Source organism: Caloenas nicobarica, chromosome 17 (assembly GCF_036013445.1).
Source record: "Caloenas nicobarica isolate bCalNic1 chromosome 17, bCalNic1.hap1, whole genome shotgun sequence".
Lineage (NCBI taxonomy): Eukaryota > Metazoa > Chordata > Aves > Columbiformes > Columbidae > Caloenas > Caloenas nicobarica.
In genome coordinates this window covers 1,009,039-1,033,333 of record NC_088261.1, presented here as the reverse complement: position 1 = coordinate 1,033,333, position 24,295 = coordinate 1,009,039, and the positions used below count along the sequence as shown (strand labels likewise).

Here is a 24,295-nt window from a genome sequence, read left to right as displayed (position 1 = left end):
GCCGCTGTGCGGCTGGGGCGATGAGGGGTGCGACCCCCAGAACCCAGCCCAGCTCCGCTCCCGAGGTCTGACAGGGCACGATGCTCAGCACTGCAGCTCAGAAAGGAAGGTGCAAATACAACTAACTGGTTCCAGCCTCCCCTGTTCTTTGACCTGCCCTTTTCTAAGCAGCCCAATATTCACCTCCCCCATCTCAGCAAAGCCATTCATCCTTGTCCATAACAGACACAAAAAATAAAAAAGCCCACACCTCTGGAGTACTACTGAAGCTATTAATGTATCTAATACAGGCTGAGACTTTTTATTTTAAAGAAAGAAGAGATGCCTAGTTGTTACTCACCAGCACCTCCTTAGTTTGGTTAATCTTACCCTACAATGTTGTATTTACTGCAGCTAAAAAAATTAGGCAGCTTACAACACAAATAGGAAACAGGGTGTCATTCTGCAGAGCCAGAGGAAAACCAGGGACACAGAGCAGGCACTGGGAGAGCTGCCCCCGGCCGCTGCAGATTCCCAGGGTGGACACAGCCACAAACCAGGGAAAACACCAACAGCAGGAGGAGTTAACCCTTGTCACAAACGAGAACTAACACATTCATCCCCCTGAACGCAGTAGTCCAGGGCTACTCTAAACTCTTAAAGAAAACCACCCACCATTTCCCAACTAACACGTACGTGTTTGGATCCGCTGACCACACACCGCACCTTGGAAGATCTCTGGGATACGAGAGCAGACCGAGGGAGACCCGTTTGCTTGCAAACACTCAAAGTGCAGCATCTGCATCCCCTGGAGATGGTGCAACCACCTCGGGACTGTCAGTCTGAACTATGTTCTACCTCTTCTGCTTTGACATCGGTAAGAAAGCCTCCTGGACCACAGCCACCCTGCTCCTACGTCCTGCAGTGACAACAGCTCCAGTTCAGCTGCTCACAAAGACTCCAGCACTGGGACCAGCTTCACAGAAAAAAGTCTGTAAAAGATGAGTCAGAAGAGCACCGGTGAGAGGTGGAGAGGGGTTCAGACAGGACCATACTCACCCATCACTTGCCTAAGCAGCACCGAGCTGTAGCCCAGAGCATCTACAGGTTGTGTGTATATTGTGCAAGGAAGCCAAGGCATTGGTTTGAATCCTCGAGATTGGGAAGGCCAATATCTGGAAGCCTGAACCGCGGTGTGCACACATCTACAGACCACAAAGGCAGAACTTGGAGCCGAACCCTTTGTTCAGTGCAGCCCACGCAGGGAGCATGAACACGGTGAACACCCCACCGCACAAACGCTTTCCCAGTTCCAGGCGCTCCAGCACCAGGGGAAGGACAATCTGTTCCCTGCGACACCAACCCACATCATCGCACCGCTTGGCTTGAACGAGAAACCCATCAACATTTTAAAGAGGAGATTTTATAGCCTGCACAATAAAACCAGACTCCCAAGTTCCACTTCTCAACACACAAGCGTGACAAAAGCGACATCCTGACACCAGAGTAAATCAATTCCACAAATACCTAACAGTTTCAACATCCTTCAGTACCCGTGCTCAGACTAAAGCTTTCTAATAAGTAATTAATAATACAAATAACCCCAGTTTTCAGCTGGAAATGAAAGGAACCCCAGGAGATGTGAAGCTTGACCCCTCTGCAGCTGTTGAAAAGCCACCAGGACCCTCTCAGCTGCTCATCCCGAGCTCCCTTCCCAGCCCTGCAGCGCAAGAGGTCAGGAAATGAAGGCTCTTAGTCAGCACACTTTGATTAAGACAGCTTAAAATTCGAGCTTTAATTGAAATGGAAAGAAACATTCCAAGAGGATATGTTTTATAGATTTAACTGAGTTACCCAATTTAGTTTTCATTGGATGTTACTGCAAACATGAACGTTAAGTCATAAGCACCGAATAAGAGAGAACTCAGAAAAAGGATATAACCAAACCATATCAGAAGGGATTGGACCAAATACTTTTGTAGGCAACTATCCAAACGGGTGATGCACTGACATGTCAGCTCAGGGGATGCGAGGACACCCACATCATCCACCGGAAAAAACCTCCGAGGACTGACTACAGCAACATTGTCCTGGCAACTGTCTTCTCTGCCAGCAATAAATCCCAGCTCAATACATATCTAAAATGATATACATTAGAGGGCATATGTTTAAGAGTATTAAGTCAGCTTAAATTACTTGAGCAAAATTTTAAATATGTGATAGAAATCTAAAAAGGAGCAAAAAAAACTGAGAGAACACCACTGCAATATTAATGCCAAGTTGTTACTTTCTTTCTTTTTTTTAAACAAATCTGTACAGCAACATAGCAAAGAATGCAGTGATCACAATTCAAACCAGACAGCAATCTGTAGGAATGCTACTCCTGTATACAGCAGAGCTGAAACACTCCCAGCATTCCAATGCTCCAAATATGTCAGCTACCCTAATGCACTCCAAACCACTTCTACCTACATAGGACATTTTGGTGTGAAAAAGTTTCTGTAAAGTTCCCTTTGTTTCCAGTGTTTTTCTTGTACAAAATATTACAATATTTTTTTTAATATATATTTACAGACTTGCACAGCTAGAAAAATATAAACTACAATTGGGCTTGGCAATCAGTTCTTTTCTTTAAATACATGACATTTCAGAGCAAAAATTGTAGTGGTAATATATCCTGCACTTCAAGCATCTGCACAGAGCAGTTTTCTTCCTTAAGCATATCAAGCCTAAACCCCATAACTGCAGCGAGACGTGTGCCACAATAAGTGCAACGAATGCAATTTGTCTGCCTCCTGGCGTAAGGAAGACAAGATGAATGTTGTTTGTGCAGGTTAGTGGCACAATATAGAAAAATCCATAACTGAACATTAAATTCCTTAATAACATTCATTAATTTCATATGCAGAGCCTGTTAAAAAAAGGACAGCCATTGTAACGCTTAGGAAAAGCAGACGCTAAGTTCGTGGGGCATTGTACATCCTGAACATAAACACAACCACCGTTAACATTTCGGGACATTCGCCAGGTTCAGGGAAGCCCCAAGGTTTTCAGGTTTTTCCCATTCAACTTTTGAGTAGAGGCCAGGGAGGATTTTTTGCTTTAAAGCTACAGTATCTGTCATTATGGCTTCGAACACCCCGCCTTTCACCGCGATGGGGTACGTGTTCCCAGGGAAATGGTAACAGCTGCGCAAAACGAGGTTCAGACGACCACAGAACTCCGTACGCAGGGGTAAACAGGTCTTCTTAGAGAGGTTGCCAAACCAAATTGTAACAGTGCAAAACAACATTTCTTCTTTTTTCTCTGCAGAAAGAGTTGTCAAGGCATCTGGGACATCGCTAGTAGTCAAGCCACTGAGCAAATCCTCTTTCCACCAGAGTTCTGTTTACTGACACCATCTAGAGAGAGGTGAAAAAGGAGAAAGGTGAAACCACTAGCAAGAAACATCAAGTTCCTAATCAACAATAAAGAGCCTGCATAATCATAAACTTTAACAGCTTTGAAAAAATAGGTATATCAACACACACACCTCATCTCCCGTCAAGTTCCACAGCTGTATCAGCGGCAGACCCGTTGCACTGTCATAATTTGTGACCTGGAAACACAGAAAAACCATCAGTAGTAATTCTGGTCCGAGTCATGGAGGGTGCAAGGCGAGCGCCCTTCACTGCACATCAGGTACTCAACACTTAACCTCGCGTGTAGGGTAGAGGAAATGCAGCTCCTGCCACCGGGCAGCTGGGACACCGCGGGCAGGTTTGCTCCAGTCCCTCAGATCCACACCCTTGCAAGATTAACGATGCATTTGAGCACGACATTAAACCAAAGCAAGCTGCGAGATGAGCACACACGCTTTCAGCATCCCACTCATCCCAATTAAACACACATGGACAGCTACAGCCGCTACGAGAAGCGTTTTGGAAAAGGGAATTCCCAGCCCTTCCCAGTCCTGATGCTACACAAGGAGGTTCTCAGCACCAAGATTTCCCAGTGAGAACCCTGACCAGCAGCCAGGTTTACAGGCTATGGCTTTGGTTTTGATTTTAACACACACAGCATGCAGAGAGGACAAAGGCAGCACTTGAATTGGCAACAAGGCTTTTGCAGACAGCTCTCGTGTACCTGCGCCACCAGGACTGCACCTCTGGTCATCTCCCTAACAGCAGCGTCAGCTTCGGATGAAAAGTGATCCTCGTCTTAGGAAAGAAAAGAACAGGAGAAAACAAATGAGATATTCACAGGCCTCAAAGGCCAGAAGGAACTATTAAGCTAATCTTGTCTGACCTCCTGCACCAGTCAGGCCAGAGAATCCTCACCTACTGCTGCTGCAGGCACTTGCTGAACCCAGTCCATTAAGCTGGAGATCACAAGCTGTTTCACCTGCTGTGCTGCTGGAGGATGAAGTGCTTCCTAAAGCCACTAGCTAAGCCAACGTGGACACAAGGGGCTGATGAATTAGGAGGCTTTAAAGACAGAAAAGCATACTTGCGCAGTACCTTGGAACTGCCATTACTATTTTGATCCTTAAACTAAGCTCAGGGCCCTCAGGACTTCACCGACCCTGCACAGGGTGCAATGCTGTAAATGGGAACTCAAAAGCATTTGCACCGCAGGCTGCACCCGACCCGCTCAGATCTGCTGGCCTGCACAGCCTCCCTGGGGACTGCTGCCAGCTCCACACCAACGCAGCAGGAAACCTTTGTGTCCTTGGCAATACAATCTGCGCTGTAGACTAAGTGCTTTCAGTATGGGGGAAAGCTGCTTATTTCCTACCAAATTGCTGCAAAATAAAGTTTCTCTATTGTGCTCTCCACCCTGAGACCATCTCCAGCAGCAAGCAAACTCCTTACAGCCCCACAAACACTGCAGGAGGTCGATTACCTCAAGGAACAAGCAGAACTTCTGCTAGAAGCAGCTCAGACCTGACCATCCATCCACAGCAGGGCCAGCACCTCCTGGAGTCCTGCAGCCACCAAAGCCAGCGGTGACACCCGCCCCGAGCCCTCCAGCCACCCCTCTGCACCCACACCAACACAGCCTGCAGCTCTGACACTACTAGAAAAGAAAAAAGCACTGTCGAGAAATACTTTCTGGTTTGAGTGACATTTTCCCAGTGCTTGGGGGGCAGTCTTTTGAACACAGAACTATATGCAGTCATTTTAGTACGAAAATGCCAGATATTTGTCTGGTAGATTAAAAACTAAGTTTGCATTTACAACTACTCTACAACAGGAGGCAGATTAGTTACAGCTACTTCACCTACACCCTGCCAGTCCTGCCAAGTGGCTGTTCAGACGAGTAATTCATTCTCTCCTCCACACTGGAAAAAGCCTGGACATTTATCATCTTTCCCCTGGAGTCTGACAGGTTATGCCATGCCAGCACATTTAGAAGAATAAAATACAATTGTTCCAATCCTTGCTCTAGGCACACCAGAGGCTGCACTTGCAATAGGAGTACGAAGGTTTAGACAGAATCGTCGCCCGTACACGGCTGGCACACATTGATGCCTGCAGGAGCAGCGCCAGCTGCACGGCTCCAGAGCTGCATTACCTGGAAGCGGCACCACGTTGTCAAGTAAAACTTCTGCTCCTTGGAAAGGTAGTGATAAAAAATCAGACCTGAAAGAGAAGAGAATCAATCAGAACAAGAACATGGCTTTAAAGTTACTCCTGTATTCTTAAAGGTGACATTGATTAATCAACTGCTCTAACAAGAATTTGGTTTAAAATTGATGACATTAAAAAAAAAAGACTATTCTCCCAGCAATTTAAGCAGTGATTAGTACACCAAGTTGGACTGGGCTCCAAGAAAAGCCACGTCCATACTGGAGGCTGTAATGCTTTTCTCCCACCTCTGGGGCACTATCAAGTATTTAACGGGCTCGTGTAAGAGAATCCTTACCAGTATGGCCCTCCCAGCCGGTGGGGCTGGTGCATAGAGAATCTGAGTCTTATTCCCAGCTCACCAATGAACTACACTTTGGGGCCTTCTGAAGGTATCCTATTGCTCAGCTTCCACACTGAAGTGGCAGAAATCACAATTTCCTCTCCCCTCCCCTTCAAAAAAGCCTTACGAGAGCTTGCTGTGCTCGCAAGGAATCTGCACCCACCGTCCTGACAAACCTTCCTACCATTTCCTGCTTCAGCTGTGGTAAAACACATAAGCAATTCAAACAATACAGATGCCTGTGACGAAGATTCAAGCCAGATATGGCCTCAGGCCATGGAAGAGCAGCTAGAGACCTGATTTGTCTGAGTGTGTCGACCTTCACTTTGTCATATCCTCCATAGTCCACGTATCTGAGCTCTACTTCCCCGGTCTCTTCGAAGTAGCTGATAACTTGAGCCCGTAACCATGCCCCATCCAGGCCTGGCGCCGCACAGATAATACCAACTGCGAAACATAAGAGCACAGCTGAGAAAGGCTCAGTGTAAATGGATTTCCAGAAATCAGCACTTCAGGCTTTAGTGGTGCTGCGCAGTTATCTACTGAGAACCAACAGCATTTCTCATGCTGCTTCCATCTTTCACCAGCACCCACACCCCCAACAGACCAGGCCCAAGTCAGGGGCATCAGGCTTTTGCACGACCCTGGAAGAAGCTTCTTAACTGAAGAGTGTGTGAGCAACCAAGTTACTTGCCTTCTACTGGAGTTGGCAGGGTTGGAATTTCAGGCTGGGAATAGCAGGCGTACATCTGCTGGTCCAGGCTACGCAGGACATGGAACGTGGGGTGTGTGTGCTGCTGCAGAAACATGTGCCCTGCATCAACCTGGTTTGCCACGACCACCTCTACAGTGACTCCATCTGGGAGGAACAGCTGCCACGCAGAGGAAAGGAATTCTCGTTAGTGTTCATTGCAACACGAGCTTCATTTGCAGCAACTCCCTGTTCCAGCAGCACCTCCTGACGCTTACAGCCCTGGGTGGAAAAGCCCCAGCAGCCTGCTATTTCATTTCCAAAGGCTGCTTTGGATCAGGAGCAGAAAGCTACTCGCTGTTACTGCAAGCTGCTGCAAAGGAAATCAGAGCTGGGGTGGGGCCCACCTTGTACACAAGACAACTATCAGCTCAGAGCAGCTGTAAGACTTATTTACCCGAGAGAGATCAGGGAGCAGAGTCAGAAATTATACAGGTCAAGTCATGCTGCACTATCACTACAGCACAACTCGCAAGGATTCCCTGCCCACGGGGTTTTAAACATCGAGGTAATCTTCACAGGGATTGTCCAAGATTTGTCACAGAGGCCCCATTTTCAAAGTAATTTGCCCTGGCTGCTAGAGAGCCATTGTGTTGGGCAGCTTCTCCGCATTACTGTGCTCAGAATACATCTAAAATGCCTTTAATTTCCCAGCATAAACTCACTTCTCCAGAATAAAGATTGTCTTCACATCTACAGAGACAGTTATGTGCACAGGTACTTTATAGATTCTAGTTGCCCAATGTAAACAGAGAAATGTTTTCAAGTATCCATCCAGCAAAAGGAGCCTGAAAACTCTTCTGGGAAACACCGACATGATAACCTCCTTTAAGTGTAATTAAAGACCATAGGAGGTAGAACATTTTGAGAGGACCAGCTTCGGGATTTAGGGACAATACCAATAATGGTAATGGATCAATGTGGTATTTTGACCTCACAGCAAGCGGCCCTTAAGCAGAGGGAGCGGATAATCAACTCAGCTCGAGACTGAAGCGTTCTTTCCTCTGGCAAACATTCAGTCTGTAGGCAAATGCCTACAGGTCAGATGTGCAACTCTGTGAGACTAACCAGCCTGGTGAAAGACTGCTACAGCCCGAGGGCGACCAAGAGAGACTTCAGGGCCTCGGGACGACCGGTCAAGGGGTCAGGAACGCAAGCAGTGTTCTCCATCCTCGACTGGATGCAGGGAGAAACACAGCAACAGAAGACGAGGAAAAGGCTGAGGCACTTAATGCCTTTTTTGCTTCATTCTTTAATAAAGTGAACCAGCCACGTGGACATAACGCACTGCGATGGCAGCGACCAACAGCCTTCCACCCAACACCAGCATCGCCAGCGAGCTGGGACTTACCCAGGCGGTCATTAGGAGGGAATGAAGCGTCAGTGGTGTAGGTGGGGGTATAGCGTAGATGTTGGTGAGACACAGCTCTTTGAACTTCTTGCCAATCAGGCTCAGTACTTTTTCTACTTGTTGCGAGGAGCCTGGAAGACAGAAATCCCGCAAGAAATACAGAAATCCTGTAGCACAGATATGCTGAGGACATCCTCATCCCCACCACGTGAAGGAACGGAGCTACCAGAAGCCTTCTGTGCTACATCAACGATTTAAGTTTTAATAGATTGGGCACGTAACCTGATATTGGACCAACACGAGCCACTCAGACTGTCAAGGCCCCAGTTTCAGCAGCTTTAGCCTCCAGTATCAACCCAATTCACTGGCAGATATTTTTCAGCCACAATTAATCTAACATCCTTCAGAGTCAAGACTGCATTTGCTGACACACATCCCATGGGTTCTCCTTCAAGCCCGAAGTGATCCTGCAAAAGGTGTGGGTTAAACTACAGCAGCAGCAGATGTTCAAATGCATTCTGACCGCTAGAACAGAGGGTTCACATGCCAAGGCACAGGCGACTTGCTGTATACATCTACTGTAACGGCATTGAGCAGAGAAGTTTCGTAAAGCACTGGACCCACAAAGCCACTAAATCTGTTTAAGTTCCTTGCCCGTCTAATTAAGGCCCCCAAGCTACATATTAGACCATGAATAAATACATTCCACTTACCTTCGATGTGACAGACTTGGGAGTCACGGAAGTAAGGTAGTGTTGAGACATAAATTTTGGCACCAGACGCTTGCCTCAAGAAGGTCATGTATCTTCCTTGTTTGCCGATCAAGCGGCCAACTAATTCCTTTAAGAAAGGGACAAGAAAGCAACAGTCAGGAAAAGTAGATCAAACAACACTTTTCTCGGGCTAATTTCACCCACATCCCCAGCTCCTGTAGCACAAGGCCAGGCAGGATAAATATAAGGCAATGCTGGATCAGTGCAGAGTTCAGCTGGTCTGAACCCAAAAGAAAGCTCACTGTAAAGACAGAGACACAGCAGAACAGCTCTGATGAGCATTCAGCTTGTGAGGAAGGGCTTGGACAGGCAGTTGCAACATAACCCTGCTAGGTAGGGGAAAGAAAAAAAAAAATCCTCACCTACTCTTAATAACTGTGTACCCTCAAAGCCTTCTGAACGCTTTCGAAGCATCAGACTAACAGATTGGGGTGGAAGATGGGGAACAATGAGTCCAACAAGCACCATTGCCCTGGGTGTAGCCCTGGCACGCCTGTTGTTCACAGCTGTGTACTGGCTCGTCACTCCTGTGAGTCCTAACGGCAGCAAAGTGCTCAAATCCCCGTTCACTTGCTGTTCATCTCCCTGGGATGGCACCGAGCCAGTACCAGGCTGGAAGAACCAGAGGGTGGCAGGAGGTGTGAGCAGCCAGCGGCTGGTTACCTTTGGGACCTCTATTTCCCAGATAACGTAGTCAGACTTGCTGGATTCTCCTCTGAGCTTAGAGTTCTGGTGAGTCACCGTCTTCCTCATGGCACAGCCACTGTCCACAAAATCCATGTCATTCACATCCAAACCTACAAGACATACACACGTGTCAGCATTCAGACAACCCAGCTACCAGACGCAAGGCCATGAAAATACATCATTTCATAGCGAGGTTATATTGAGCTCTTCCTATGCATTCAGTCGGGATACTCCTGTACCAGATTCTCCAGCATTTCAGAAAGGGTAAAGCCCCGTCACACGTAGCCTACTGCAAGTTTCCTCTTACTCCTGAAGAAAAACCCGCACGTCTCTGGGAATGCAACGGAAGGGGGCCCGAGTTCAGCAGGAGTCCTTCGAGCGCAGTGACACCTTACACCGCAGCAGGGACAAGACACTACAAGTCCAAGCTCCCAGCTGAACGAGAGCGATGCCGATGTCACCACCGAGCTGCCGCTGCAGCCGGGTGCTCTGCAGTGACAGTGCCACTGTGCCCGCTGGGGCAGGGGACTGATTGCCTCTTGACCAAACCTGCCATACGCCTGAAGAAACAACGTTCCAGTGCTGAGCCATGTTTGGCTCCCAAAGCTGATAGCAAGAACATTTCTACGCAGGAAGGGGACAAACTCAAACAGCTTCCTCCTGGTCAGATCGCAGGTACAGTCAACGTAACACGAGGTTGATCCTTCCTCCAAACTAACAAGCAGAAGCATGAAGATCCTCACTTGCAAGTATTCAGACCATCCAGTGCAAGACCAAAGAGGAAAAACACACCCAACAGCTGCTTCGCATTTGCCACGTCTTAACTAGTAGCACAGGATGGATGTCTAGAAAGTCCAGCAGAGCAGCTGTCTGCTCCAGGCTTCCGAGGCAAGGCCGAGGGTTTCAGCCTCAGCCTGGGTGTGAAGGTCAGCGAGAGCACCGCTTATCCAACACAGCCACACGATCAGCTTTACCGGCTACATCCGTCTCCATACCCTGTCTCAGCAAAGAGCTTTCAGCCCTTGTCAGCCCCGGGCTCCACAACACACTCTTGTACCTTCCGTCACACCAGCATTCACAACAAGGCAAAAACGTTTTCTTCCTACGGTTACTCTCACAAGTGAAAATGTTTTGTGGGTTTAATCCTTAATTGTTGGCAAACTCATCCCCATGTCTTGCAACAAGCAGCGTTCCAACTGCTTCGTAGCAATTACAAAAGACATCGTGTCATTAAGGGCTGTTGGCACCACAGGGTCCCATAAAGGATTTTAACATCCATCCCCAAGGTCACAGGGGTTAACGTTTGCTCAGACAGCTCCGCGCTCTGCCAGGCACACGCCATCCAGGATCTAGAAGGCAAAAGCAACATAGAGACAGATGGTGGAACTCCAGGAACATTGCTCCCTGTTGGGATTCCTTGGCATGCCCCTACCCTTCCAAGCAAAAAGGCTTCAGGGTAATTGGTCTTGCAACCAACCGATTTTATCGCAATCCATCAGAGCACTTCCCTGGTTCATCCAGCAGCACCTCAGAAACCTGCCTTACGGCTTCCTTTCAGCAGCAGCCCATAAACACAGATCAGAACCCAGTGCTTACTCATGGGGCCTGAACTGAAGCAGAAAGCACCGGTGTTGGGTTTTAGCAGGTCTCAAACCAGCCCGGCCTGCACCAGACACAGCCATTGCACTGGGCTGCTCAAGCACAAGCTGAGCTTCAGACAATCGGCTTTGTGCTGTAAGGGATCAGCCTGGTCACCCCTCTGCAGGACACCCTGAAGATCACCCAGCTACCACTGGGTCCTATGGAGATGCAAATCCTGAGAGGAAACACATGCCCACCTGCACGTGAGGGCTAAATATTCATCTACTGGGGAAGTTAAACATGAAGAGGATTTATGCGAACACGTTCTGAAGCAGAAGGGTTACAGCAGATAAAAACGCTTTTTCACCACGTGTTTGCAGGAGGATTCTCAAATCCCTTACCTCCTGAGTGATCTCCGTCCATCCCTGCTGCTCTGCTACACTCATGACCCGGGTCTGGCCCATCCTCGTTCAGTATCCCATTGCTGTATGGCACTGTGTTGTCCTCAGGTAGCTTCAGAGGAGGAGGATTTTCACTTGGTACTGAGCTCTGCTCAGCAAACATATCTTGGATTGCAGATATGCTCAGTGAGTCCGAATGCTGGCCTGATGCAGCAAGCAGCATTGTGTTCTGCAACGGGTCCTCCACACCTGTCCCACCATCAGATGTGTGTGTGCTGTACCCAGAGTCCTCCATAACCAAAGGCGACTTTCCCAGTGACCCTCCATGGTTTTCCACAGGAGTCCTGTTGACTGCTTGGGACTCGCTGCACACGCTCTTCTTCATCTGACAGTCTTTTGTGTCTCCCTGAACAGGGCTGGACAAACAGCCGTGTGTTAAACAGCCGGAATCTGTCACACTCTGATCCTGTTCCTCCCTCTGTGTGGATGTCAGTACCGCAGCAACGTTCTCATCTGCTCCCATAGCTTTCTCCACAAGCATCTGATCAGAGGAAACAGCACTTGCTGTCTCCAGAGGTCCCTCGACTCGGCTGGCAGCGGCTTGGCAGGTCCGAGCGGACACGTCACCTGCAGCACCAGACAGCATGTCCTCGCTGCACACGCTGTTCTTCATCCGACAGCCTCCTGTGCATCCCTGAACATGGTCAGATAAACAGCCGCATCTTAAGCAGCTGGAATCTGTCACGCTCCCATCCCGTTCCTCCATCTGCGGAGATGTCAGGACCGCGGCATCGCTCTTTGCGGCAATGTTCACAGCCATTCCCGCAACTGCCTCTGCAAGGACCCGACCGGAGCAAACAGCACTTCTTGTCTCCAGAGGTCCCTCGACTCGGCTGGCAGCGGCTTGGCAGGTCCGAGCAGACACGTCACCTGCAGCACCAGACAGCACGTCCTCGCTGCACACGCTCTTCTTCATCTGACAGTCTTTTGTGTCTCCCTGAACAGGGCTGGACAAACAGCCGTGTGTTAAACAGCCGGAACCCGTCACACTCTGATCCTGTTCCTCCCTCTGTGTGGATGTCAGTACCACAGCAACGTTCTCATCTGCTCCCGTAGGTTTCTCCGCAAGCATCTGATCAGAGGAAACAGCACTTGCCATGCCCAAAGGTCTCTCAACTCGGCTGGCAGCGGCTTGGCAGATCCGAGCGGACACATCACCTGCAGCACCAGACAGCACTTCCTCAGTTGCTGCCAAAATGACCTTGGAAATTATCTGTATTGCTACCTGCTCAATTTTCTCAACTTCTTCCTTGTCCAAACTCACTCTTCCAATCTTCTCTCTTTCCAACTCATCTCCTTTTGGCTGTGTGCCCTCCTCCTGACACACGGGTACAGTCCTGGCAATTGCCTCAGACATCTCTTCTTCCCTGGACTGCTCCAAGCAGGCAGACTCCAAACTAGCCGGTAACACACTCGCTGCAGAATCCTTGTGACTTGATACAACTTCATTACTCAGAAAGGCTTGTGGGGTATGGGCTTCCTTCTCCAATCCCAAGCAAAGCGCTGTCACAGAGCCAGTATCCGACAGCACAATTTCTGGCATGTGGCTTTCCTTAGGGGGCTTAAATGAAGAATCATCTGACTGCTCTGCTTTGCTGATCTCCTCCGTGATTCCCAGAGACTTGTGTGTCAGCGTCACTGATGCTGACGGCCACTGATCTTGGTTTGCACGACAGCCTGAGTCCCGCCTAAGGCTCACTGCAGCGCTGCCGTGACACGCGGTGCTCTTGGAGCTCGGAGGGACACAAACACAAGCAGGGACACCGCTTTCATCTTGAGATCCTATCGTTTCTAGTTTTTCACTGTCGTCTTCAATGGCGCTGGGCTGAAGCGTCGTTACGGACGGGTCTGGAAGGTCCCGTGAGAGATCTAGCCTCTCGTGAGCTTGACACAGAAGAGAGGGCGTCATCGACCTCGCTGGCAGCAGGGAGGTTGAGGTTTTATTCTCTGGGCATTCCTCTTCTGATGAGAGAGGCAGTCTTCGAAGAACACATGCTTCTGTTTTGGGTGATGAATCTTTCACTGGCACTTCTTCCTGCTGCTCTTCTTCAATCACTATTGCTTGCTTGTTGTGATAGCTCGCATGCTTTTTTCTTCGGGAATAGATCCACCAGTAGCCAAGAAGTGCCAGCAGTCCAGGTATGGCATATGGGATGACACTGCGGAACCGTAAAGCCATTTTACAGAGCCTCAGCAACTATATCTAGAAAGAGAAACAGAAACCATGTTAAAATAGTCACAGGGAAGGTTACAGGAAGGCTAAAGTTTCATGAATGCCTTGAGGTGTTTCTATTAGCGTGAACAGGCTTGTTTTCCAGCCACTCTCTAAATTCACATCGCTGCTCTACCAGCCGACCACAGAACAAGATCTTTACCTAACACCAGGGATACCTGGACACTCCTCGCTGTTATACTCATCAACTTCACCTCACCTCACCTTTACACTTCAGACAATTTCACCTTCTTTCTCCTGCCTCCCGTTTGCAGGCGGGTGCCGCACACGAGGACAGCATACAGCACTGCTCCAGATGGGCTGGGTTCACGCCACAGCTGTACCACGAGCACTCCAACGCAGACCCGACACACCGCGGGTCGCCCCAGTTCCCTGCTTCAAAGGCAGCATCGCATTCCCAAGAGTTTCACAGGCTGCCAACGCACACCTGCCTAGAACAGAGACAACTGGCTGAAGGTGAAGGGCTCTGCAAACGCTCTCATCCGCAGCGCTGCAAGGAGCTGGAGCGCGGGACGCGACAGCTCCGCAGTTCAGCAGGAGCCAGACAGCAACACACAGCTACTCCGCTTTTATGGACACAGCGCAAGAATTCCTAAACAAAGAGCAACTACAGCCTGATGAAGCAAGTGTTTCCTAATACCCAGAAATGCCTCTAAAAGATTTTGCGGTGGTGAGGATGGGAAATAGGCTATAACACCTTTATAACAGCATATTTGTCTAGAAAAGCAGCCTGGATAGAGACAGTACTCCTTAGGAACCCAGCTCCAAGGTTTGTCCTACACCTAAATCGACTCCATTGGCAGCTGCTGCTCTCTGACTGCCTAGAGCTGAACGCTGTCTCTTACTCCAGAAGGCGCGTGAGCCCTCCCCTGCCCAGACACCACCCGGACTCGCCCCGGCCGCGCCGCCCCGGGCCGGGCCTCGCCGCGGTACACGGCAGCGCTGAACCGCCTTTGCCTTACGGCGAGTCCGCGGCTGCAGCACAAAGCTAAACGGTCCCCAAAGCAGTTGATGTTTTCACTGAGCAGGAACGAAAGCAAACCACCATGTGTCTGACAAGGCTTACACACGACGGATGTTTCTCCAAACAGGCCTCAATACGTTTGCCAACGGGCAACAAAAATAAAGATTGTTTTCATGAGATAGCAAAGCCCTGAAAATGGGAACCACCCTCTGGAAAAGAGCATTATCTAGTTCCTCTTGAGAAGCATAACATCTCTTAGACAAGAGAAGACAGTCAAGTCAGTCTGTCAAGTGCGCTTAGTCTGTCTCAACCGGAAACCCCTTTTGTTATCAGAACAGGTGTCCCGACCACGGCTTCCAAACACAGCTCTCCTTCGGGGCCTTGATTTTCACGAGGAGCCGATTACATTCTAGCTGAGGGACACAACATGCCTCCCCCAGGCTCAAACCGAGCATCCAAGCCTCCGATAAGTTAACCCTGGGTTTCCCACCTCCTCCCCGCCCGCAGGAGCAGACGCAGTTCCGCCCCAGCTGGCTCGCCCGCCAGCCTTGCTGCGTTTACAGAGCCCTAATGACTGAGGCGAGTAAATAAATGAACAGCAAAACCAGGGAGCAGGCAATTTATTGCTCGATCTCAAATCAAAGGTCAGCTGCAGACAGGATTTAAGAAATCCAGTAACATCTCCAGCATATCGCAAATGAGGTATTTAAGTTGTTCTGCATGAGAAACTTGCGTCTGTGTTCACTGCACGTTCATGTCTGATGTCTTCTAACTCCAAGTTACTCCCAGCTGGCTTTATACAGCCAAGTAGCAGAGCTCACTGCTGAGGATGAGCTCTTGGTTAACAGCAACATCTGAGATTTGGAATTAAAAAAAAAAAAAAAAAATCTATGCAATAATTTGGATGTCTGGAACTCTGTAAACGGAAAGGGTGAAGTCTGTGCACTACTAAGACAAAAGGTTCACATTTATGCTCTACAGCACAACGGCACATTGTGAGCCGCTGCAAGCGCTCATCTGCTGGCCGCTGAAGTTGTGGTAATTAATGCTGAACCACCCTACAAGCTGCCTCACAGGCGTACCACAAACTCAAATTGAAGTAGCTCACATAAGTCCATTCCCAGCAAGTTCTCCTGATTCAGACAGCCCTATTATTATCCAATTTCCTATCAAGTTGCACCAGCCGTACACACAACAGCCCCACGCGGCTCTGCAGCGCAGGCAGACAGGAGCGCGCCGCCGCCCAGAGGGACAGCCCTTCCCGAAGCCTGGCAGACAAAACCATTCTAAGAGTCATTTTAAACATTAATATCATTTCAGATAAAGATCTCCACCCTTCTGTGATATTTAAGACCAGTGGGGACTGGTGGATTAGCTGACTGCTCCTTGTGAAGTTTACTTAATTTCATGGTTTTAATTTGACTAGTTTTAGCAAGAGCTGCGTGATTGTGTTCAATGGGAATTCCACATCCTCCCATCACCTAGAAGGGGATGAAAGGCAGCGGCTCTGCACAAGATGCCAGCAGACGTCCTAAAGCACTGCGCTGGGGACAGCCAATGACAAGCGTCTCCTTACATAAACACGGGGGGAAGACTTCGGCGGCCTGAGTTTGATTTGCTGGTCACAATGTCGCTTTTTACGTGATGCCTAGAAGACAGCCGATTTTCAACCCGCTCAACCGAACGGCTGAGAGATGCAGCAGATATTTCTCTTTCTTCCCCTCCACGGGATTGCTCCTAAAGCCCAAACGCATTTTCCAACACGTTTAAGAACGGCAAAACCCTCTCTCCACTGCCAATTTGACAGCCAGTTCAGGACCGCAGGGGCCATGAGATCATTTAAACGCACGGGAGGGAGAAAGCCTGGGATTTTCCTGCCAGCAGCAGAACAGAAAATGGCAACTTGTCAAATCACATGGCGGTAAACGCCGCCAGAGCGGAGGGAGCCAGCCCGCCGGGAGCAGCCAGCGGGGACACGCAGCAGCTCGGGGGCTTCGGGCCGGGGAGGATCAGTTTGCAAAAGCCAGAACGGGCGGGAAGTGCCGGACACCCCGGTGCCGTTTCTCGGCACACAGGCCCCCGCGCAGCGCGGCAAAACCAGAGCTGAGCTCACACTGTACGGGTCACCGGCTGCTGCCACCGCGCTGGCACGACAGGAATCCGGTCTAAATGTCACACCTCACAGCAAGGCACGGCCAGAGAGCTGCGGCGAGGACACCAGACTTTTCCAACTCACTAAATAACCCCCCCAGCAGGTCAGGATGGGATTGAGATGCCAAGGGGAGAGTAGGGGCCAGTCAGCTCTCCAAATCTGTGTCCTGACTTGATTTATGGAAAACTCCTGGTAAAGATCGGGGAGATGAGGACAAGAATGAACACACACACACACTTGCCTACCTTAAAAAAAAAAAAAAAAACAAACCAAGGACAGTCAAATTATTCTACTTGTTCACATTAGGGTCCCAGAGCAGTTTTAAAACACATTGTTTCTGCAGCCAGGACAAACAACCCTTCTGTATACTCGTCCTTATAAGGTTAGAAATGTTTGCAGCACAAGGTTCCAAGAGAAGCCAGATAATTCATTCTCAGGGTTCGAGAGGAGAGTTCAGCAAACACTCGCTCTGGATTTTCAGGGCAGGTCTGCTCCGGGGACAAGCCGCTTCAAGCCTCTACAGGAAGAGAGACAAGGACAACTGCCAAGTGACCGAGCGCCCGTGCCCAGCGGGGACGAGCCCGAGCTGCAGCCCGTCCCTCCGCTGCCCTCTGGCCCCAGCACCCCAGAGCTTACACTTCAGACCCCGAGAGCAGTGGAAAGCAAGGCTGGAATTAAAGGCTGCACTAAAGGATCACAGAGCAAACAAGCTGGAAGTTAATTGCAAATGCGGCTTCAACAGCAAGGCCAGAACGCCTCCCTACAAACCCTATAGTTAGCGATACAGCACTCGGGAAATAAATACTATCTGGGTGAAAGAGAACTGGACAAGGCTGGCATGGTTAAAGCTAAATAGGACCACGTGGGCTCTTGAAATTTTCCATGCTAAAAATAACCAGTAGCACATGCTCTGCCTTATAGGAAGCATAAGAACAGGAGTTGACAAAAACCTAAAGAACTGGAGACTCTACCATTAAGATTAAAATAAGAGAACTCACTGCACAGAAACAGTCATAGAAAGACTGACTTGACCTACCCTTGGCATAAGGCATATTTTCATAGAAAGCTGAACTGGCACGTGGCACTGCATTGTCTAAGTGCAGCTTCGTTGTTTTTCATAAAATGACAAAGGAGGCAGACAGTCCCCAACGAAGGACCATCTGCCTCTCCCCGGTTCAGTTCAAAAGCGTCTCTGGAACGTGGTTCAAACTGAAGACCAAAGAGATTTTTCTTTTTTTACCCGCACAGGTTAGCGGCACAAGCTGCCCTTGCAGCGGGGACCCGCGAGGTCACAGTGGCCGCGGTGTCACCGCGCTGCCAGCCCCCGCATCGCACGCTCCTGATCGTCGGGGTGTCAATGCCAGGGCTTGGCAGCCTTTCCCAGCTCTTCTCCACAGCCAGGCTGGTGTAAAACCATCAAAACAAGCATCGCCCGAGGCGAGAGCTCAGAAAACATGACTCAGGACCTACAAACGTCCAGAGCCAGGCAGGAGCCAGGCAAGCATCATTGCAAACTGGATGGAACTTTAAAAAGAAATGAACAGGTAAGTTTCTCTATACTTAAATAATTAAAGGTAAATGTTCTGCAGCAATTTCTGCATCTAACACTTGTACTGAAAGACAAGAGCAGCAAGAGACATCCCTAAGTAATGCCACCTTCGCACAGCCCAGTTAACATGGGCTACAGAGCTCATGGAAGTCTCCTCTGGGAATGAAAACTACTACTGACAGCACTCCACAAACTAAAAATATCTAAGAACCAACAGTCCCATTTGCAGAGGGATAAATTATGACATAAGTAAAAGGCTGAGAAAGCTGGTTGTAGAGCTAAACTAGGGCTCTGGAACAAGAAACACCACCAACACCAGGCTGTCTCTTATCTCTATGACAAAAACTGCTTTCAGTGCAACCAGCTTCACCGATGTGCCCACAACAGCCCACTCCCCGCTTTGCAGCTGAAGTGGCTACACTGATGGCCCAGGCTTTATTAATATTTCACTTCGCAGTTGCTGTTTCTGGGTCTTTTCTCCCACTCAGGAGCCAAACAGCGGCCCCGCACTGCTCCACAGCTCCAGCAGCATCACTCCCCGGCCAAAGCAGGACCCCGAACGGTTTCTATTTACACACTCAAAAGCAGAGGTTTACAACAGAAGTATCAGCCTAGCCAAGACGTAGGTGTTTCTGGTTTAAAAACAAACAAACAAACCAAACAAAAAAACCCCAAACAAACCAGATGTTTTGGAAATCACCACGCAGCTCACATCTTTGCAAACACGGACCACCTGCACTGCCTCCTGGATTAATGCAAGGTCCTCAGCTGATCCCTCCTGCTATGCCATGAGCCACAGGTTACCCTCTTTAATTAACATTAACCCTATCAGATTATCAAGCTCCTTACTGCAGTTTATATCCTATTACCTTACTGCTCCAATCATTTCATTATTTATAGTTTCCTCAACCAAGCTGGTGTCTCCCTGGGAATCCTGTGTTACAGAGGAAGGTCAGATCCATTTTTCATCGCTTTTCCACAAAGCTGTGTCAGATACAGAGCAAACTTCAGAAATCGCTCCTGCGCGACTTTACCTACACTACCTTTATCTTTCTTGGCTATTCCTCAAAATTTAATTTGGTGGAGGTTTTTTGTTTTGTTTGCATTGGGGTTTTTTTTGGTGGTTTTGTTTGTTTGCCAGTTTTGGAGTCCGCTCCAGAAACAGAGCCAGACCAAATGCTCTGCTTCTCCAAGCTAGCCAAAAGAGTTTAACACATAAGCCAGGGGCCACACGACCTTTCTGTTATCGCCTGGCTTTAAACTGCAGCGAAAGTTCTGTGACTCAGACTAACGCACTGTGTGCACGGGTATCCCTGACCAGGGAACAAACACCACCTCGCAGCCAGCAGGCTAAGACAGCAGTTGCTGCCATTCTCTCTGAACAGTTTCTTTTCTCTTTGTCACACCTACCAGTCCAGATTCAACTCTTTTATAAACATTTTTCATAGAGGACTGAAGAGAATCAGTCCTCCGCAGTACAGGCAAAGCAATACCTACCATTCTGTGTTTGCTTCTACAGCAGTAAAGCTAATGCAGCCCCTGCTATGGGCAGCAGTGTAGTGTCCACTACCGATGCAGCTTGAAAATTAAAATTCAAAAGCAACCAGCTAATTCAAATGCCTGGCATCTTTATCACTTTACACAAAACAGGCATGCATAACATCCAGGAGCAGAGACTAAACTAACCAAAGGCTTCCAATATTCTCTGCGCACAAGACAAAAAACAAGACTCGAACTTTCAAGGAGACAGAATGGTGAGGTTTACATCACAACACACTGATAGGCTGTAGGACAGTGAGAAGAGAGGCAGCCCTGAGACCAAACAGGTATCTGGAGAGCAACACCGGCTCCTGGGAGCTTCGCTGTGCACAGAGCCCAGACCCTGATAACCAGCTTCTCAAAACAAACGCTGCACTAGACTTCAACAGAAAAGCAAGAAGTGGAGGTGTTCAGTTGCAAGCCTTGTGCCCCAGGCTTAGCTTGCTGAGAATAAGCCAGAAGAGCACACAGAGAGGAAGGATATCAAACATTTGTGAAAAAAGGCACTTCATATTCATCTACAGCAGGAAGGAACAAAGGTTTCACTAAGAGTCATTTAGACTGACTGAGCAGGAAGATAACTGGGGTGCATTAGCAAGCTTGCTTTGAGAAGTTACACAACAAGCTTGAGACCTAATCAGAGGGACACACTCCGCTTTGATCTGCATTTCAGCAGCACCTACCAGCCCTCGCCCAAACCCTGCTGGGGCTGTTCTCACACAGAGCCTTCCCAAAGATCGCAGGCAGCCTCCTCTCCTCAGCTTCGGCGGTCCTTTTTTAAAAAAGTAAAGCCAAGGCACAGATTAAGTGACCTTCCTACAGTCACATCAAGTTGGAGGAAACACAAGGCAAACAGCACATTATACTCCATTCAACTTGAAACATTTCAGGGAAGAGATGTGCAGATGTCTTTCCTGCATGCCTGAGCACCAACAAATTCTCCCTAACTCTGCATATCAACAAGAAATGGAAAACAAGTCCAAGCTCATAACAAAAAAGGCTCCTCTTTAAGGAAGGGGAAACTGCAGAGTCGCAGCCCTAAGATTTTTGGGGATACATACTGCAACCCTTGTTCCAGAGACTTCGAGTTTTCAGCTCGCAGGTTCATCCCTATGCAAAGCTAATGCCCCGATACAAGAAGCACATGCAGATCATGAGCTTTTGCCAGGAACTGCTGCTATTTATACACGGGGAGTCAAAACCAGCTACAGCACATGGTAATTTTCTCATCCTCATGGCCAGGTGGCAGCAGAGGTCAAAGGCAATCAGGACTTCTTCAGGTCTACAAGCAGTGATTTGTTTGCTGAAGAATGATTTAAAAATCATCTTTTATGAAACAATAAACTCTGCTAGTAGTAATGTACAGGGTCCAGAAATTCAGACTCAGCTTCCAGCCAGGATACAAAATGCAGGAGCAGCAAAGTTAAACAGAATCCGTGTAGGGGACAATAAAACCCCAGTAAACCAGCTGAAGATAGATCATTTGCAAAAGCAGTGAGTGACACACAAACATGTCACCTTCAGCAATCCCCATGAGAAGCAAACTCGGCCTTAATTTCCAGGAAATATTAAGCACCTGCTGAATAAAGGGGCTTCTTCCAAGTATCTGAAAGTGACTACCCAAAGTTAATCATCACTTCATGAAATGTAACCAGCCATTTCCAATAAGAGTTCCACAGATGCACGGTAGCTAAAAAATCAGAATTTTAAAAAGGCTAGTCATTAGATCTGAAACACCAAACAACTAAAAGTAATTAATGTTTTAATTACTTCTAGATGTTGCTAAGGGCCCCTAGGATACCAGCCCTGATTTTATTACAGACTCCCTGGATGCTAGAAATACCTTAAATATTTTTTTTACATCAGTTAAGTGCACATGAAAGATGAGCGCCATAGATAAGTGGAGTATGTTGCTGTCAAAGCATTATGCTCTTCAGATAATTCTACTACAGCAAAAGTACCCTTGCTCTCAAGCACCCCGAAGTCAGCCTGCAAGGTGTTCAAAATGAACACAAGAGTCTCAGCCTAGCAAAGCCGGCTCTGAACAGCTCCGGCTGCCACCCTCAAACTCTGTCACATTTAATTCCCAAGGGGATCTGCAGGAAGCGGGAACCCACGTCCCGTGGTGGATCTGAACTGCAGGTGCCTCCATCCCACACCCCGGGTGCTGAGGGGAATTCCCGGTGCCCAGTTTCAGGCATTCTGCAGTGTCTAGGTTAAAGCCACGGCTTTCCAGGCAGTTGATGATTTTCAGTATTAGTATCTCAAAGCATCTCCAGAGATCTTCAAGAAGGAATCTGGTTCCTAGGATGGGTGTGTAAACTCACGTGGCTAGGAGACCTCACCTAAGCAAGCAGCAGTTACCAGGACACACAACAACCAGGTCCCTGCAGCACCATCCACGCAGACCCTTCACCCCAACATCATCACCCATTGCGTGTCTGACAGCAAACAGCCTGTAGCCCCCTCGTACAAGACATTGTTAGAATCACAGTGAGATTCACCTAAATCCCTACTAAAAGGTTGTCATTTCCTTCAGTGCACTAGACGGCACAGACAAACAAGTGAATCAGTCAAAAACTAAACCTTGCCACCAAGATACATACCATAAAGCTGTACTACCCCTTTTCAGACTCCCAGGTATGTGGAGAGGACAAGATGACAGGTACAGCAGCTCGGGGGATGCCCGCACAGCATCTCACCCTTTGCACAGGAAGCTCCTTAAAGAATGAAGAGGTTAAGTGGCTCGAAGTGGGTCAGACCGTGACCCCGGCAGAGGAGCAGGCTCAGCTCAGCTGCTCCGACAGCTCTGGTCCCTGCGCTCCCCAGACAAAGCCGAGCCTCCCTCACACCGCGCGTCCTGCCTGGGCTGTACTGCACACAGCACGGCTGGAACTCAGTAGATCATTCACAGGCACAAAGCAAACAGAAGAAAAGCAAAGTTACCGTCTCCTGCTACTACTTTCCCCAGCAACAGCCATTTCCTTTCACCTGAGACAAAGTCCACAGAGGCTCAGATAACACTCACAGGTGCTAGCACAGCCACAAGGCCCTGGAAACACAGAAAGTCACAATTACTTCCATTCTGCAGCACCTTACTTTTCCTTAACAGACAGACTATGGTCAAACGCAGCTTTTGTTGCTGTTTCCTACTATGACAGATAGTTTTCATGAAAAGTATGCCTTTCCTGAGATGCCTATTCATTTTGTGTTCCCTGCTTCACGGTATAACTTACTAGACTGCGATAAAGAACTTAGCCAGACACAGATCAAATTGCCCAGTTCTGGAATAGGAATAACTTACATCTTACTTGTTTCAAGGAGGGGAAAGAAGAAGAAAAAAGAAAAGAGGGGGAAAAAAAAAAAGGGCACCAAACAACAAGGATTCTTCCAGGAGAGCAAGACTACTGAAACATTACTTCCTCAGTAGCAATAATGTAATTCCTTTGCTCCTGACTATATTCCACCCTGGCTTGCAAACAAATAGAAGTCAGTGCAATATATGAAAAGTTTACTAATAACAGTTTTTATCAACTATTAGCATAAAATAAGCAAGCCTTGCCATACCAGACATACAAGAGACAACACAAGACATCCTTAACCTTCACTAGCAAGTCTGCAACACTTCGGCCGTCCCTGCCTTTCACTTCCAGCGTGGTTCGCAGCGGGAGTGACTCACGCCTAACACCAACTCGCACAACCCCTTCGGCCCGCACGGCGGCCTCTCCCATGAGTGCGCCCAGCGACTTCGCTACCGCCGAGTGGGCAGCACGCAGTAAACACATGAAACGTGGAAAGACTCGGAACTGCCGCTCATTTCTCCGAGCGAGCCCCCGCGCCCCCGCGCTCGCCGGCGCAGCCCGGGCAGAGCCCGCCGGAGCCCGGGAGCCCGAGCCCCGCGCCCCCCGCCCGCAGCGCGGCCCCGCCGCGGTCACCTCCGGCCGTGCGGGCCCGAGCGCGGCGCCGCTGACCCTGCGCGCAGCCCGGCCGTGCGGGGCCGCTCCCGCTGCGGCCTAACGAGCGGCAGCCCGCCCGGAGGACAACGCGACCGGCGCCCCCCGCCCCGCTCGCGGGAGCCGCAGCCCCGCGGCGCCGAGGGGAGCCGGCCGGCTGACAGCCCGGGCCAGCGGGCCGCGGCGCTCCCCACGGCCCGGCCGAGCCCCCGCGGCGGTAGCGGCGGTACCTGCGGCACTGACGGCCGGGCCGGTCCCGCCGCCGCCGCCGAGCGCACGTGCAGCCCGGCCGGGCCGCCCGGCTGGGACATGCAGCGGCGCGCGCCGCCACGCCCCCCGCCACGCCCCTCTCGCGAGAGCGCCGCGAGAC

The 24,295-nt window shown here is 49.4% G+C and overlaps 1 protein-coding gene across 1 annotated transcript; it reads right to left on the bottom strand.

Moving 5' to 3' along the window:
* Positions 1-1,759: 1,759 nt before the first annotated feature.
* AKAP1 (A-kinase anchoring protein 1) lies at positions 1,760-24,242 on the bottom strand. Its single transcript, XM_065647066.1, has 11 exons — positions 24,156-24,242; positions 11,476-13,738; positions 9,470-9,603; positions 8,747-8,873; positions 8,034-8,164; positions 6,626-6,803; positions 6,228-6,378; positions 5,536-5,603; positions 4,105-4,178; positions 3,512-3,577; positions 1,760-3,380 (listed from the first exon to the last, which is right to left on the bottom strand). Exons 2-11 carry the CDS (start codon positions 13,712-13,714, stop codon positions 3,321-3,323), a joined length of 3,228 nt encoding a protein of 1,075 aa, XP_065503138.1. The 5' UTR covers positions 13,715-13,738; positions 24,156-24,242; the 3' UTR covers positions 1,760-3,320.
* Positions 24,243-24,295: the final 53 nt, after the last annotated feature.